Source organism: Microcaecilia unicolor, chromosome 8, assembly GCF_901765095.1.
Source record: "Microcaecilia unicolor chromosome 8, aMicUni1.1, whole genome shotgun sequence".
NCBI classification, from domain to species: Eukaryota; Metazoa; Chordata; class Amphibia; order Gymnophiona; family Siphonopidae; genus Microcaecilia; species Microcaecilia unicolor.
This window is the reverse complement of record NC_044038.1, coordinates 8,114,284-8,132,448: the sequence shown is the minus strand read 5'-3', so window position 1 is coordinate 8,132,448 and position 18,165 is coordinate 8,114,284. Positions and strand designations below refer to the sequence as shown.

The window sequence follows — 18,165 nt, the reverse complement described above, 5'->3', positions numbered from 1 at the left end:
ATCAGTCAAGTGATAAGATTTCAACTATATCTAGGTCTTATAAAGTCTAATTATTCATATCTTATTGTAAGCCACACTGAGCCCGCAAAGAGGTGGGAAAATGTGGGATACAAATGCAATAAATAAATAAAAATAAAATAATTATTTAGTGTTTAAGATGGGTGAGAAGTGCAAAAATGTGCCTATTTTATAAAAGCTATATATAAAAAAAATAGAAACAGGCATCAACTTGGGTCTAGGAGATCTTTAGAAATATCACAAAAACAAAATTGATCTCACTACCTCTATGCATTTAAAATGTTGATATTTACAGCGTATATTGGACCAGCAAAGGTGTCAATCGGGAGGAAAAAAAACTTTCACCCATAATCGTTATAAGTCCAATAATGGTTCAATTTTTAATATAAACCATCTTCAATTTGAAATTAGATTTAGTTATTTTATTTCATAATGTTAATATAAAAGAAGTACTCAACTTTTCAATGTAGGTCGGCATGGGGGACTTGTACTCGACACGAAATCACGTTTCTCAAAAAGCTGAATCAAGGATAGTCCCGTCTAAATTTACATGTCATGCCATAGTGATCTCTCTTCCAAAGAGAGATCACCATGGCATGGGGGAGAGGGGGCAATAAGGGGGGGGGGGGGGGGAAGTTCATACCTGGTAATTTTCTTTCCATTAGTCCCAACAGATCAATCTAGAGACCTGCGGGTTATGCCCATCTACCAGCAGATGGAGATAGAGAGCTCTGCCATATAGAACCCTATGTAGTAGCAGCATCACTTTCAATATTGTCTATAACCAAGCAGTGAATAGAGAAATGTCCTGTCTCCTCATTGGACCTTCTCCATAAACAAAGCGAATTGGTCGAACTCTCAAATGTTGAAGAAGTCAAATAGTCTGACCGGTTGGGTGCAAGCGACGTGCTTCCTCAGCACAAAGCGCCTGCATTCAGGTTGTGAATATATCTTGTTTTCTTTAATTTTGTTTTGTATATCTAGATTTCCAGAAGGCATTTGACAAAGTGCCTCATGAAAGACTCCAAAGGAAACTGGAGAGTCATGGGATCGGAGGCAGTGTATTATTATGGATTAAGAGCTGGTTAAAAGATAGGAAGCAGAGAGTAGGGTTGAATGGTCATTATTCTCGATGGAGAAGGGTAGTTAGTGGGGTCCCTCAGGGGTCTGTGCTGGGACCGCTGCTTTTTAACATATTTATAAATGACCTTGAGATGGGAGTAACTAGTGAGGTAATTAAATTCGCAGATGACACAAAGTTATCCAGGGTCGTCTCATCGCAGCAGGAGTGTGAAAGATTACAAGAGGACCTCGTGAGACTGGGGGACTGGGCGTCCAAATGGCAGATGAAGTTCAACGTTGACAACTGCAAAGTGATGCATGTGGGAAAGAGGAACCCTAATTACAGGTATGTCATGCAAGGTTCCGCTTTAGGAGTTACGGACCAAGAAAGGGATCTGGGAGTCATCATGGATAGGACGTTGAAATCTTCAGCTCAATGTGCTGCAGCGGCTAAGAAGGCGAACAGAATGTTGAGTATTATTAGAAAAGGGATGGAAAACAACAAGCATGAGGATGTTATAATGCCGTTATATCGCTTTATGGTGCGACCGCACCTGGAGTATTGTGCTGTTCTGGTTGCCTCATCTCAAAAAAGATATAAAGGAATTGGAGAAGGTGCAGAGAAAGGCGACAAAAATGATAAAAGGGATGGGACGACTACCTTATGAGGAGAGGTTAAGACGGCTAGGACTCTTTAGCCTAGAGAAAAGGCGGCTGAGGGGTGATATGATAGAGGTCTACAAAATAATGAGTGGGGTAGAGAAGACAGACGTGAAGCGTTTGTTTACACTTTCTAACAATAGTAGAACCAGGGGACACAAGATGAAACTAGAATGTGGTAGGTTTAAAACAAATCGGAGAAAGTTTTTCTTTACTCAGCGCGTAGTTAGACTCTGGAACTCATTGCCAGAGAAGGTAGTGACGGTAGCTGGCCTTGCTGAGTTTAAGAGGGGTCTGGACAGATTCCTGATGGAAAAGTCCATTGATCATTATTAAATTTGGGGTTTTTGCCAGGTTCTTCGGGCCTGGATTGGCCGCTGTCGGAGACAGAGTGCTGGGCTTGATGGACCTTTGCTCTTTTCCCAGCGTGGCGGTGCTTATGTACTTATGTTTCTAGTGAACTGCTTCTGCGAACATTCCACACCTACAGACCTAATCGGACAGATGTGATAAAGATCACCAAGATGCAGGGTGGGCCTCTGGACTGACCTGTTGGGACGAACGGAAAGAAAATTACCAGGTACCTCCCATAGATCAAGCCAGAGTTTTGCGGGATGTAACAAAGCAATTCCTGCCACCAGAACCAAGCCCCGAAGGTTGCATCCCTGTGGGCTAAACTGTCCAACCGACGGTGTCTAGCAAAGATGTGAACTGAGGACCACGCAGTGAACCTACAGATTTCATCAATAGATATAGCCTACGTCTCAGCAAAGGGCGTAGAATGAACCTTCAGATGTAGAAGCGGAAACTTCAATGCCAAGATAAAAGCTGAAGAGATGGCTTCCTTAAGCCACCTTGCTACAGTAGCCTTAAAGGCCTGGTCACCCTTCTTGTGGCCAGTGAATGCCAGATGATCAGACCGATGGAACTTGGTCACTTCCAAACAGCGGACAAGAATGCGACGAATGTCCAGAAAGTGAATAGCATGAAAGTCTTCCCAGTATTTCCTCTTTATGAGACAACCTCCGTACTTCTGAATCATCCCCCTCTTCAGGAGGGAGCTCTCCCTCCTCTAACAGCTCCCTCAACGATGGCTCCTCTGAACGGACCAAGGCCACATCAGATAAGGAGGGAGAAGCAGAGACAGCCCCATCTGCCCATTCCTGGAGGTCTAAACGAGATCTCTTAGGAGCCGGAGGGGCAGTGGGGTGAGAAACTGAAGCACCTTGCAGCAACTCCAACTGTCCCTGCTTCAGTAAATAGGCCTGGTGTTAAGAGCAATATAAACTCCTAAGAAAAGAAAGATCCCGATGCAGCTGAATGCCCCGTCGGGTCCTGGGGCTGTAAAATGGTGGCTTTGCTCCGCGTGTGATCAGCTAGAGGATGCTTCTCACTGCCAGTCAGGCCTGACAAAATGGCGCCCTGCCCGCATGCTGCTGCTTTCACGCCTTCTCAGTCCGTTTCTCTGTTTAAGTTTATGGTTACAGGTTTGTGAGTTTCATGATATAAGTGGTTGTTGTTTACGTCTCAACTCTGTGAGAATGGAGCATTGTATACACCCCGTCACCTTTCCAGAGAAAGGGACGGCCCTTCCCTGCTAAGCCAGGGAGATGGGGAGGAAGGGGGGTGGACTCAAGACACCCGAGTTTAACACCCCCGAGGCTGTCAAAGAAAGAAGAGAAAGGAAACCCTGTCAAGCCTCTAAATAAGATTCCAGGCACAGAAGAATTATCACAAATATCTGTAATATCTAAAGAGAAAAGGAGAGAGACTAATGGGCTCACTTCCTACCTGCTGGGAGACTGAGAAAATACTGGGGCTAAGGTCACATGGCCAGGGCTCCTATTGGCTCTCTAGAGTCACAGTTTTTTCTCAGTCTCCACCTGCTGGTAGGCGAGCACAACCCATCAGTCCAATCCTGGTCCGGTCCGGAGGGACGCTAAGGAAGTGGTTGTTGTTTATGTCTCAACTCTGTGAGAATGGAGCATTGTATACACCCCGACTAATTCTTCTGCTTTGGTACAAGAAATACTGGCTGTCCAAGGAGCAAACCAATCCTATAAGACAGAGTTCAGCTAGGTGTCCTCTATCTCCACCTGCTGGTAGATGGACATAACCCACAAGTCTCTGGATTCATCTACTGCGACTAAAGGAAAGAAAATTATCAGGTAAGACATCATTTTTCCTTCCCTTCTCTATCTGTATTCTCCCAGCAAACAAGTCCTGTGCGATAGGCCAGAGTCACCCAGACCTCCTCTCACTATCTTACCTGCTGCCGCAGCAGCTGCCGCAACAGTTGCAGGTGATGCCCCAGCCAATCGCAGCTGGTTCTGAAGAGAGAAGTCAATGTTGTACCACTCTGATGTCCTGTCCACGGGCTTTGGGGGCATGACCAGACTGGGGTTCTCCCGTACATCCAGGACCTAAGAGGAAGAGAAAAAAAAGACGACCCTCAATCACTGGGAGAATCCAATCTGACTTGCTATCATTTGCTATATCTCCTTGTGCTCAAACTGTGACTAAGCTCTTCAGGGTAGTGACACAGGGGTGCAAAGCAGCTCATAAGATAATGCAGAAACCTCAGTAATACCTTTTAAAGGACACAAACATTTTTTGTTTTTGTTTGTTTCTATACTGCTTCCTGGGAACTCCATCTATCAGGCAAGTCACTTTTATCTGTGTCCTGTTCCTTCACCACCAACGCCAGACTCCGTTCCTTCAATCCTGCTGTGCTGAACACCTGGAATAGGCGTCCTGCGTTGGTACACCTTACTCCTTTTCTGGCCCTTTCTGAATCCAGGCTAGGAACCCACCATTTTTAAGGCTGGTTTTACACCTTAACCCATTTATGTTTCAACAATTTTTTATTGATGAGGTCACATGGTATACAATTCCATCTCAGTCAACATAAATCGTATAACAGCGAAGTCTAGTACACATTACTAAACCTGAAACGTCCATCATCAATGTTGTCCAAACTTTTCTCCCCTATCCCTTCCTTCTTGTCTTCTCCTATATTTATAATGTGTACATGTATAATTACTGTGCGGTTGCATAACTATTAACAATAAACTTTTATATGAAACTCCAATATTTATAACTCCTGTTTTACTCAGTGTATTATCCCAACAATATTTACTGGTGGGTCCTCTTAATGCGCTCCTTCAAAGGATTGTTCTCCTATCTAATAATACACATGTCCCTCTATTATGCATTGAACATTACCCTTCCCACTCACCTTAACCCATTTAACACCCATGTTGATTTAATCATTCCCATAGTAAATCTAATCTCCTTACTGTCTTTTGTCCTGTTTGTCTTGAAAGCTCTGTCGTGCAGAGACTTGTGTGTTTGTGTACAGCGTGGCGTATCTCTAGTAGTGCTAGAGAACTGTCATATTGCACACACACCTTCAACCCTTTTTCTTTTCGCTAACTGTGCTCCATAGACGGTCGGTAGCCCAACTGTTTGGGGAGGCTAAAGGGGGCGGAGCTTACCTCCATACGCTCCGTGGCAGCGACGTCAATGAAGAAAAAGACTACAGGCTCGCCGCCAGCTTCTCCCTTCTCTCTGCACACAGTGTCCCGCTCTCGCGGAAACAGGAAATGCATCACCGCAGAAGGCGGGACACTGTGTGCAGAGAGAAGGGAGAAGCTGGCGGCGAGCCTGTAGTCTTTTTCTTCATTGACGTCGCTGCCACGGAAATAAAAGATCAAAATGCGCGGGGCGGGGGGGTGGGCTGCATCACAAGCGGAAGTCCACGATTGGGCTGGGGAGGCTTAGCCTCCCCAAGCCTCTTATACGGGGCGCCTATGCTGTGCTCCCTCCATAGTACAATAAGGTTTGGTTTGTCTATACCAGACAAACGGCAACAAAGAAGTGTACAGATTCCATAAGAGCATTAGCTCACCTCCAGCTCCGTCAGGAAGTGAACGGCCTCTGGTAACGTAACCAAACGGTTTTTATTCAGAACCAGTTTCTTCAGCTTGCTACACCTGCAACGTAACAGAAAGCAGACTTAAGAACGCGTTTCCCAAGAGCAGGTGCAAATCACACATGTTGTAAAAAAAACAGGTAAGGATGTTGGAAGTCTGCAACCTGCACAAACCTGAGGAGGGTGTAGCAGAGGCTAGTTACCTGTGCAGACTCTTAAAGGAAGCCAAGTGGAGGAAGAGGCCCATTACCTGCTCAAGGTGGAAAATGTATGAAGGCCTAGGGGGCGACGGAGGGAGGAAAAGGTCCACTACAACCACGGAGAATGTATAGAGAGTTTGGGGAAGCCCGTTACCTGCACAGACTCTCAGGGATAAGTTCCAAGTTATTGTTTGCTGCCATGAACTCTTCCAGATTAACCAGCTTTCCGATGCCAGAAGGAATACCGTCGAAGTCCAACTTGTTGGAGTTTATGTAAAGCTTCTTCAGTTTGATTAGCTTGCAGATAGCAGACTGAAAAATCAAGAGACAAGTCAGTTAGAAAAGGTGAGAGATGCCTTCCACCCTTCTTTTTTTTTTTCAAATATTTATTTATAGTTTTAACATTTGGAAACACAGTATACAACTATACATTAGCTCTGTAGATGTTTGGCTTCAAAAAACAGCATATAGATTTCAAACATCATCTAAAAACATCAACTGAACTGTTATACACCTCTGCTTAGATTAACCATGTCCCCCTCCTTTTAAACCCTCCCACCCCTTGTCATATTGGGTGTGCAACAAGTCTTATATTACAGTAGTTGCTTTCCATTTAATATATGGATCCCATATTTTATGGTAATGTATGATTCGACCGTTTCTCATGGCTGTAAGTTTTGACATTAGTTGTATTCTATCCAATCTTTCTCGGACTGTGTGTACCCCCGGAATCGTGGGCTTCTTCCAAGCTGAAGCCATGACCAATTTGCCTGCCACAAAAAGCTGAGTGGCTAAGCTGTGTGTAATTTTTTTAATCCCTGGAGGTTTAAAGTGAAGCAGACAGCTTTCCACCCCCATGGGATATATCTGATTCGTCACTTCACACAGGAAATCCACCACCTCGGTCCAAAACTTTTGAGCATGTCTACAGGCCCACCACACGTGAAACATATCCCCTTTTACCTCACATTGCCTCCAACAGTTACCAGAGCCCTTTTTATACATTGTGGCTAGCCGATGAGGGGTATAGTACCACCAATATAGCATCTTGTGCCCGTTTTCTATCATGGCACTAGAGATTGATACCTTTAGTAGTGATCAAAAGGCCTGCGCCCATTGAGAGGGGTCATAGGTGGAACCCATTGCTGTCTCCCATTTTGTAGTGTAGCCTTCCACCCTTCTTAACCCAAGAAGTGGAAGAGGTACAACCCTACCCTCTCGTCAAGAAGGGAGGAGACACCTCATCACATCAACTCTTGCCTCAAACCCTCACGCCTCAGTAAATTGATTAACCCATAGGGCGCCACCTCCCTCTGAAAGTTTTCATCACAACTAGAACAAGAAGTGACAAATTATCCGATACAAAAAGTACCTCCTGCAGCAGATTTCCATCATTAGAATTTGTCCAGGATTTTAGTGAGAGACATCATTTATGTATCAAAGGCCTCTAAGTTTACTAGTATACAGCTGAGGTTGATTGTAAACATTATCTCCAAGCAGTGGCGTTCCTAGGGGCGCTGACACCTGGGGCGGATCGCCGATGCGCCCCGCCCCCCCCGGATGCAGCGCCACCTCCCCGTGCAGCACGACCCCGCCCCGGCAAAAGAACACCCCCCCACCCCGGCGAAAGAACCCCCTCACCCCCCGGGTGCACGCCGCTGGGGGGGTGCCACGCGCCGGTCAGTGTCGTTCGTTTCCATGCTCCCTCTGCCCCGGAACAGGAAGTAGCCTGTTCCGGGGCAGAGGGAGCATGGAAACGAACGATGCTGACCGGCGCACGCCACCCCCCCCAGCGGCGTGCACCCGGGGCGGACCGCCCCCACAATGGTACGCCACTGTCTCCAAGTAGTTTCACAAGTGTTAAGTTAACAAGCTGCAAAGTCATCAGAACACACAGCACCTGCTCTCGGTTACATCGCTAGGATTCTTCCAGGAAAGATGTTCCTCACTTCCAGACCAGCTTCGGGAGTTCAGCACCTATAACTCCCACTTAATACAATGGAGCCAGTCCCTGTTGCTACAAACTCTGCAGGATCTCTCCTTGCCAGTTTGAGCAGGTTCAAAACCAGCGAGTTGGTATATCATGCTGCTGATCTCACATCAGCCACGTGGTTTGACCCAGCTGCTCCTTTCCCACCTGGAAGCAGCAAGAGATCAGATTGCCAAAAACAGTGCTGAAAATCTGTTGGAAAACTGCTTCCCCTTGACAGTTCTGCCTTTCAAGACAACAGTGACTACAGATACACACCCTCTATGCTCCCCCAGGACACTGACTACACACATTTAATGGACACATACCGGCAGCGATGTGAGTTGGTTCCGGGAAAGGTTAAGGGTCTCCAGTGACGTCCACTGGTCAATGCAGAGTGAAAGCTCAGAGATCTGATTGCTGCTCAGGTTAAGGCGCTTCAGACTGGAGAGACTATAGAGGCATTCAGGAATTCGGATCAGATCGTTTAACGACATATCCACATCTGGGAAGGAAGAAAGGGAGGGAGGGAGGGAGAGAAAGCATATTAACAGATGCAAAGAACAAATCATTAAGAAACATCAAACCGCACAAAACGCAGCTGCCAGACTCATATTTGGTAAAACGAAATATGAAAACACCAGACCCCTAAGAGAAAAAAACTACATTGGCTTCCACTAAGAGAACGCATTGCGTTCAAGGTCTGCACTCTGGTTCATAAGATCATACACGGTGAAGCTCCGGGGTATATGTCAAGCCTTATAGACCTACCAACCAGGAATTCTACTAGGATTATCATGTACGTTCCTGAATCTCCTCTACCCCAGCTGCAAAGGTCTAAAATATAAATTAACATAAGCACACAAATATGGAATGAATTACCAAAATCCATAAAAACAACACACGACAAATAATTTCCGAAAACTTCTGAAAACCAACCTATTCAAAAAGGCATACCACAAAGATCCATCCTAAATACCAGTAATAAAATTTACACCAGAACTACACAAAACGTAACCCTTTATTTTCTGATTGTTCAAGCCAATTTATCACGATTGACGTTTAATCCCATACCTTTTATTTCTTATTACGAAAATGTACTTTCGTCACCTGAATTATCTAATCCACTCTGTCACCTCCATCTTAACTATGTATTTCTCTTTTCCGGAATTAGTGATCACCAATAAGGAACAATGTAAGCCACATTGAGCTTGCAAATAGGTGGGAAAATGTGGGATACAAATGCTACAAATAAATAAATAAATAAACAGTAACAGGACCAGCTGCTCCAATACAGATGAGCAATGCATGCAAAAATGCTACCGGGGCCCACAATCACATCCTTTGTAAAAAGCAACAGAAATCAGCATCTGGATCCATTTTGTGCTAACTTGCTTTCCTTTAGTCCCTCCGGACCGGTCTCCACCTGCTGGAGGGAGTGCATAATCCACCAGTCAGTTCCTGGACCGGTCCAGAGGGACGCTAAGGAATATGCTATTTTTCAGGTGGTGTTACCTTCACTGAATGGAAGAGAATTCAATCTGTGCACAATACTAGATGATTTACTTAACCCCACTTCCCTAAGATGGAGAGTTCTGTTTGGAAATTACCTGATAGATTAGTCAGGCCTTCTAGGCTGGTTGGTAGATTGCTCTGGGTGCGTTGTGTGTTCCTCATATGCAGGGTAGTCAGTGCTACCATGGCAGGAAGCTGCCTTGAAAATACATTGAAGAAAAAAAGAATCATTTATTTTAAAATCATTGGTATTCTGCTAATTGCTCATACTTCTAAGCAGGTTCTGTAAGAACAGGGTCGCCGAGAGGGGGGAGCAGGGGGGACAAACTTCCCCAAGCCCGGGCCAGGCCGCCAGCGCTGCAGTTCCCGGTCTCACCTGCCTGCCTCCTCGGCTCCGGGCCCCCTGCCTTTGAAGCGGCAGTCACAGATCGCCTCCCTTCTGGCCTTCTCTCCGTGTCCCGCCCTCGCGGAAACCGGAAGTTACATCGGACGAGGGCGGGGCACAGGGAGGGAAGGCCCAAAGAGAGACAATCTGCGACTGCCGCCTTGAATGTAAAGGGCCCAGAGCCATGGAGGCAGGCAGGTGAGGCCGCGGACTGCAGCAGCGGGGGGAGCAATGGGGGGGGGGGGGCAGCAGCGGCGGGGCGGCCTTGCCCTGGGCCCGGCCTAATCTCTCGGTAGCCCTGTGTAAGAACATAACCTAATGCAACATGATACGATCAAATCTTGCCTATACCGATATGATATCATATTTCATTTAAATATTTATGCATCGATATTCAAAACAAACAAACGTCAATTACTTAGATTCTTTGATTTGTTCTTATGAAGCTCCACTCAAGCTGTCAGGATGGTTTGCTCTATTGCTGCTGCTTGTTTATTAAGAACACTAGTGTGAAAGGCCCGTTTCAGAGAGGAATGAAACGGGCGCTAGGACCGCTCCCCCCCCCCCCCCGATGTTTGCGCTGCCACTGTCCCCCTCGCCCTCACCAAGTCGCCGCCGCTGCTCCTCCCTCTTCGTGCGGCCAGCAACTGTCTACTAATACTACTTAACATTTCTAAAGCGCTACTAGGGTTACGCAGCGCTGTACAATTTAACATAAAGGACGGTCCCTGCTCAAAGAGCTTACAATCTAAAGGACAAGTGAACAGTCAGTCCGATAGGGGCGGTCAAATTGGGGCAGTGGATTTCCTGAAAGGTGAGAGTTAGGTGCCAAAAGCAGCATTGAAGAGGTGGGCTTTAAGCAAAGACTTGAAGATGGGCAGGGAGGGGGCTTGGCGTAAGGGCTCAGGAAGGTTGTTCCATGCAAAGAGGCGGCACGGTGGTCCAAATTCAGCATCGGGTGTTGTGTGTGTGTGTGGCGAAGGGAGAGATGCAAGTCCCTGGTGTTGCTTTAAATGTAAAGGGAGGGAGCGGTTGACCTTCCCTGCACTCATTTTCTCTGGCACTGCAACTGAGAGGAAGTGGGGGGCGGGGGGGGGGGGGGGGGGGGGAGCAGGCCCAGCAAGACAGTCGGCAGGAGAGCAGCAGATTGGAGCTTGCTCTTTGAGATCCTCAGCCGTGCCCTGACGATACAGCAGGGGGGGAGGGGAGCACATCGCAGCTTGCTGGCTATGTTTCCCTACTCCTTACTCCTGCCTGTGATTCGTGAAACCGGATATCTACACCACCATGCAAAACGGAAGTGAGGCTTCATTAGAAGGTTGGTGGTGCCTTTTATATATATATATAGACAGATGTGCATGGTCAATTGCAGGCCCACATTTATAGAATAGTTTGCCATTACATCTGGGGCAGGAAAGGATTAAATTGTCATTTTGCAGAAAGTTGAAAACTTTACTGTTTTCTACAGCTTTTAACTGTATAGCTGCTTGTAGCTTTGTGATTGTACAGCTGCTAAATTGTGGGGTTATATTTACTTATATGTTTCTACTTTCTATGCCATGTTTGTCTACTTTTTATAATTTTTTTTTTTTTTTACTGTAACATTTAAAAATTTTACGAAAAGGTGAGATACAAATACATTTGATTGAATGAATGACAGATGACACCATACAACAAGACCTCCAACAGCAGCAGCCAGAGAACGGAATCCACGTTTTTACCCAAGAAATCCAATGGCACAGAGGAAAAGGAAAACAGGAATCCTGCAGTCCAGGGTCCATCAAAGCCCTCCCAAGATAAAGCAGGAGGTGGACATTGTTCCAACGTGTGGTGTCTACCCCAGGGACGACGTAAACAGACGCTTGGTCAGTGGCCTGCTGTCAAGCCTGGCATTCTGCCCCTTACCTGAGCTGGGCATGCAGGAGAGGGTTATTATTGAGCAGCAGAGTCTGCAGGTGCACCAGGCGTCTCATCTGTGGTGGCAAACTATCTAATCTGTTGTCGCTCAGGTCCAGGTACAGGAGGTCTGTTAGGTTGATAAAAAGCTGGTTTGGGATGTTGTCAATGCTAATAAAAGACAGAAAAGTTTCAGAGCAGGCAGTATAATTCCAGTACTTGACAAAATACAGGCAAACTAATCGTTGCAGCTGAGAGTAGGCCAATAAAGTTTATTGAATAAACCATACTGCACAGGTGCATTACATACATTAAGGCTCCTTCTCCGAAAGGGATTCATCCTCTGTGCTGTATTCACACTTATGATTCATCGGGGGGGGGGGGGGGGGGGGGGGGGAGCAACTAAACATGGTTTCTGATTATGAACCAATTAGCAACACCCCGATTTTATGTAGGTTTCCAGAGGAGGGAACAGCTATGTAACAGAAGCATTAATCAACTTTAAAAAGCCGTACAATACTCAGCCTACTGCACAAAATAAAAACTCAAAAGTGGAGAACCGTATTTTGAAAGCGAGCTCTTCCACAGGTTTGATGTAGTGGAAAAGGAGAAATTTGGTCTTGCCTGCTAATTTTCTTCCCTTGAATCCAACAGTCCAGTCTAGTCCAGAATGAATGGGTTATGCCCCTAAGCCAACAGATGGCGATAGAGGACTAAGAGCTGTGAGCCCAGAGTTATTTATATAAATACTAGCCGTTAAGCCCGTTAAAACGGGCGAGTATTGGTATGGTCTATTTTGATGTGTAACTCCCTCCCAGCTCCAAGGCCCCATTCCCTCCCCCCTCCCCTCCCAGCTGCAAGCCCCCCCCCCGCCCTCCCTTCTTCCCTCCCAGCTCCAAGGCCCCATTCCCTCCCCCCCTCCCCTCCCAGCTGCAAGGCCCCCCGCCCTCCCTCCTTCCCTGCCAGCTCCAAGGCCCCCCCTCCTCCCAGCTCCAAGGCTGCCCTCCATCCCTCCCTCCCAGCTCCAAGGCGCCCCCCCGTCCATCCTTCCCAGCTCCAAGGCCCCCCTCCTTCTGAGACCTCCCATGTCCAGCATTTCTCCTGCCCTCTCCCCCCAGGGTTGCCGCTACCGCTTCCCCCCCCCCCCCCGGGGTCGTCACCACCCCCCTCCACCCGGGCCCTCTCCTCTCCATTAAATGTACAGCGCCTCACCTCCGAAACCGCAGCAGGCAGATCGCCTCCCGTCGGCCTTCCTTCCCTGCCTGTGTCCCGCCCTCGTGTGACATAACGTCGGCAAGGGCGGGACACAGGCAGGGAAGGAAGGCCGACGGGAGCTGATCTGCCTGCTGCAGTTTCGGCACTGTAAGTTCAATGGAGAAGAGAGGGCCCGGCCCGGTTGGAGGGGGGCTGGGGGTCAGCGGTAGTGACCTCGGCGGTTCCCTCCCTCCCCTTCCGTGTGGTGCACTCCTCAGCGCAGTTTCCCTCTCTGTTCCGTCATCACGTCTTGACGCGGGGGCGGGACAGAGAGGGAAGTCTCTACTGCGCATTTGCAGGTGAGTCGGTCACTTGCCATTTATATGTTTGATATATATATATAAACAATTTTCTGTAACAAAGCAAATGTTGACCCCCCCCTCCCCCAAATTAATCATTGAGGGAGGAGAGGAGCCATATTCTAAACAACCACAAATCTCAAAACCCCTACGATCCTCTGGTGCCCTATTTCACACTGAATTGAGAAAAAAAACCATGCAAGTCATCTGAACAATCTATATCAGGGTGGGATTCTGGACTGATTTGGATGGACTCAAGAGAAGAAAATTAGCAGGTAAGACCACACATTTTGTGCCCTTCTCCCCCCCCCCCCCCCAATCAGACCAATTCAGAACAAATCTTATACTGGGCAGAATGAAGAATGAGTGGAGGAATGGCCTAATGGTTAGTGCAGTGGACTTTGATCCTGGGAAACTGGGTTCAATTCCCACTGCAGCTCCCTGTGACTCTGGGCAAGTCACTTAACCCTCCATTGCCCCTGGTACAAAATAAGTACCTGAATATATGTAAACCGCTTTGAATGTAGATGCAAAAACCACAGAAAGGCGGTATATCAAGTCCCATTTCCCTTTCCCTTATGACATCACAATATCAGAAGTGAGCCAAGTATCGGGCAATCAAGCCATTGTGACATCACTGATGAGGTTGGCTCTTATTGGTGGAATGAGTGGAGGAGTAGCCTAATGGTTAGTGCTTTGGACTTTGATCCTGGGGAACTGGGTTTGATTCTTACTGCAGCTCCTTGTGACTCTGGGCAAGTCACTTAACCCTCCATTGCCCCAGGTACAAATAAGTATCTATATATAGTACGGGAACCACTTTGATTGTAGTTGCAAAAACCACAGAAAGGCGGTATATCAAGTCCCATTTCCCCCTTTCCCTTATGACATCACAATATCAGAAGTGAGCCAAGTATCGGGCAATCAAGCCATTGTGACATTACTGATGAGGTTGGCTCTTATTGGTGGAATGAGTGGAGGAGTAGCCTAGTGGTTAGTGCAGTGGACTTTGATCCTGGGGAACTGAGTTCAATTCCCACTGCTGCTCCTTGTGACTCTGGGCAAGTCACTTAACCCTCCATTTCTCCTGGTACAAAATAAGTACCTGAATATATGTAAACCGCTTTGAATGTAGTTGCAAAAACCTCAGAAAGGCAGTATATCAAGTCCCATTTCCCTTTCCCCCTTTCCCTTATGACATCACAATATCAGAAGTGAGCCAAGTATCGGGCAATCAAGCCATTGTGACATCACTGATGAGGTTGGCTCTTATTGGTGGAATGAGTGGAGGAGTAGCCTAGTGGTTAGTGCAGTGGATTTGATCCTGGGGAACTGTACCGGGCAATCAAGCCATTGTGACATCACTGATGAGGTTGGCTCTTATTGGTGGAGGAGTGGTTAGTGGTTAGGGTGGTGGACTTTGGTCCTGGGGAACTGAGTTCGATTCTCACTTCAGGCACATGCAGCTCCGTGTGACTTTGGGCAAGTCACTTAACCCTCCATTGCCCCTGGGACAAAATAAGTACCTGAATATATGTAAACCGCTTTGAATGTAGTTGCAAAAACCTCAGAAAGGCGGTATATCAAGTCCCAGTTCCCTTTCCCCCTTTCCCTTATGACATCACAATATCAGAAGTGAGCCAAGTATCGGGCAATCAAGCCATTGTGACATCACTGATGAGGTTGGCTCTTATTGGTGGAATGAGTGGAGGAGTAGCCTAGTGGTTAGTGCAGTGGACTTTGATCCTGGGAAACTGAGTTCAATTCCCACTGCTGCTCCTTGTGACTCTGGGCAAGTCACTTAACCCTCCATTGCCCCAGGTACAATATACTTAGATTGTGAACCCATCAGGGACAGTGCAAGTACCTGTACACTCGACCTGGACATAACTTAACTCTTCCTCCTTGATTCCCTAATGTATCTGTCACACATGAACCTTACCACAATATCACTCTGTACTTGTCATACCGTAATTGGCGATCGCCTCACGGTACTATGTAAGCCACATTGAGCCTGCAAATAGGTGGGAAATGTGGGATACAAATGCAACAAATACATAAATACAAATAAATAAATCTAAACCGCCTCGATTTGTGAGGCAGTATATCAAAATTGACAGAAACTAAACTAAGAAACACTTGCAACCCAAATCCAGAATCAGTTCTTTTAGTTAGTTTTTGTTTCAGAAGAATCTGAAGACTTTTTTGTTTAAACAGTTTATTTCTTAATTTGTGATTCTTTTTCAGGTTTCTAGCATAGTTTTTGTTAACTGCTTTGAACCACTGATAAGTGGAAGTTGGCGGAATACAAGAAACATGTCACATCACATCTAAAAGTTCATGGTACACAACGCTAGAAGTTCATAACCTAAGGGAACTGTCTGTTCCACTCATACTATGAAATTAGTCTGTATTATTATAAAAACAGTTATAAAAAGATTGTATTCTACTTGGTAGTCTTGTATCAGTCACACTTGCTAGGTTTATTGCCTAGACACTTCATGAGCCTGAGTCGTAGGGTCCCTTTTACTAAGGCACGCCGAAAAATGGCCTGCACTGGTGTAGGTGCATGTATTGGATACGCGCAGGTCAATTTTTCAGCACGTGCAAAAAAAGGCTTTTTTTTTTTGTTTTTTTTTGACTGAAAATAGATGTGTGGCAAAATAAAAATTGGTGCGTGTCCATTTTGGGCCTGAGACCTTACTGCCATCCATTGACTTAGCTGATTAGCGCCTGGTTAGCGCCACGCAGTAGAAAATAAAAAATATTTTCTGCCGCGCATAAAAATTAGAATTACCGCCCGGGGCATGCGGAAGCCAGGCGGTAGTTCTAATTTGACGCCAGGGGCATAGCTAGGTGGGGCCACGGGGGCATGGGCCCCCACAGATTTAGCCCTGGCCTCCTCTACTTTCTACCACCCCCCCCCCACCACCGCTGCCAGGTACCTTTGCTGGTGGGGGTCCCCAACCCCCGCCAGCTAAAGTGTTCGCAGGACGTCAGGACTCACAGAAACAGATCAGCGAACGCGCCGCAGACCAGTGCTGAAGAAGACTTCAGCTGGCGGGGGTTGGGGACCCTTGCCAGCAAAGGTACCTGGTGGTAGCGGCGACAGCAGAGGGGCGGTGGCAGGAGGGCGGTTGAAAGTGGAAGGGGAGGGTCGGCAGCAGCAGGGTTGAAAATGGCGGGGGGGGGGGGGGGAGATTAGCAGCGGGCTAAACTGTGTCCTCCCACCTCGGGGTCTGGCTATGTGCCTTAGTAAAAGAGCCCCCTAGAGAGGCAGGCCAGGACCAGTGATGTCCAGTGCTCACCTGTTGTGGCTGAGGTTAAGCACCAGCATATTGCGGGAGTTCTCCAGCTCTCGAGGACATTCTGTCAGCTGGTTATGGCTCAGGTCCTGGGGAAAGCAACAGAGAGGCATTTGGGTGAGTATTCTGTAGGGGGTGGGCCTGTGGTTAGAGGGCCACAGATCTTATAAACACACATAAGGCGAAAAGGGAAAGCCTGAGTACTGCACACAGTATGCACGCACTGCGCAAGATGTGTCCTTACGCCGCAGAGGATATGCAATAGCTCAGCTTCAGATACGTAGCATGCCCTCGACAGGATCACCAACAAATAATTTATGGCTAAAGATGAAACGGTAACTTCTGAGGACGCTGCTTTCATGTCTTTTAGCTGAGACTAAGAACATATACAATATAGGGGGATTAACGCCCTGCCATTCAGCCCCACAAGTGACATGATTATGTTACAACCATTACTAAGACAGAAGGAACCTTCTGTTGCTTCAGCTTGGAAAAGAGACAGCTGAGGGAGGACATGATTGAGGTCTACAAAATCCTGAGTGGTGTGGAGCGGGTTGGAGGTGAATCGATTTTTCACTCATTCAAAAAGTACAAAGAACAGGGGACACTCAATGAAAATGCATGGGAATACTTTTAAAACAAATAGGAGGAAATATTTTTTCACTCAAAAGAATAGTTAAGCTCTGGAACTCGTTGCCGGAGGATGTGCTAACGGCGGTTAGCGTATCTGGGTTTAAAAAAAGATTTGGACAAGTTCCAGGAAGAAAAGTCCATAAGTCTGTTATTGAGATGGACATAGGGGAAGCCACTGCTTGCCCTGGGATTGGTAGCATGGAATGTTGCTACTCTTTGGGTTTCTGCCAGGTAATTGTGTCCTGGAGTGGCCAATGCTGGAAGCAGGATACTGGGCTAGATGGACCACTGATCTGACTCAATTTGGCTATTCTTATGTTCTTATAAAAAATAAATAAGCACAGCACATCCAGATAATAGCTGACTGGAATTGTGTGTGTTCTTCCATACAAAGTGCTTTACACAATCTGAACAATAGATAACCCATACAGCACCAAAGCTGCCAGGTGACTGACTGACCAGAAAAGGGCAACTCTGGTTTATGAATCAGATTTTCAGCTGTTAATTATAAGTCAGACAAACAGCAAGGAAAAAAACAGTATTGTTAGGAGGCAAAAGTATTGAGACAAATTCAAAAACAGAGCAAAATTAATAGTTCAGAGTGAACTCAGATGTCAAACAGAGCTGGATTTACAGAAGGACGGCAGCCAAGGGACATCTGTCAGAAGAAGGTTTTCACATGCACAGATATGAAGGAAATCTGAACATTTAAAAGCATTCATGGAAAACACCCACATCTCTTGCACCACGCTCTCACCGCCCAGTAACCCTGAACTGTGGCTCCCCCTCCCCCCATTTTATCGTCAACCAAGAAAGCACATTTAACAAGTGTGCACAAGCTTTTTACAGATATAGGAAAACAAAAGTCAACATGCAACTAAGCAGATTCACTTTCCATTGATTTACGTGAACTTTTTATAAAAATTACATTCGTTAACCAAACTATCGCCTGTAAAAATCCAGTAAGAATCCTAATTACGAAGAAAGCCTAATCGATGATAAAAAGCAAAGAATCTGTTGCTGTCTTGTCTTCTG

General features: G+C 46.6%; 1 protein-coding gene across 1 annotated transcript in view; it reads right to left on the bottom strand.

Annotated features, from left to right (window-relative positions):
* Window positions 1-18,165, bottom strand: part of FLII (FLII actin remodeling protein) — a 96,872-nt gene that overhangs the window by 55,009 nt on the left and 23,698 nt on the right. Inside the window, exons 5-11 of the mRNA XM_030211466.1 lie at window positions 16,501-16,586; window positions 11,649-11,810; window positions 9,454-9,557; window positions 8,173-8,348; window positions 6,029-6,186; window positions 5,651-5,735; window positions 4,010-4,163 (exon numbers count right to left, since the gene is read on the bottom strand). Coding sequence (XP_030067326.1) covers window positions 4,010-4,163; window positions 5,651-5,735; window positions 6,029-6,186; window positions 8,173-8,348; window positions 9,454-9,557; window positions 11,649-11,810; window positions 16,501-16,586 — 925 coding nt within the window. The remainder of the gene's footprint in view (window positions 1-4,009; window positions 4,164-5,650; window positions 5,736-6,028; window positions 6,187-8,172; window positions 8,349-9,453; window positions 9,558-11,648; window positions 11,811-16,500; window positions 16,587-18,165) is intronic.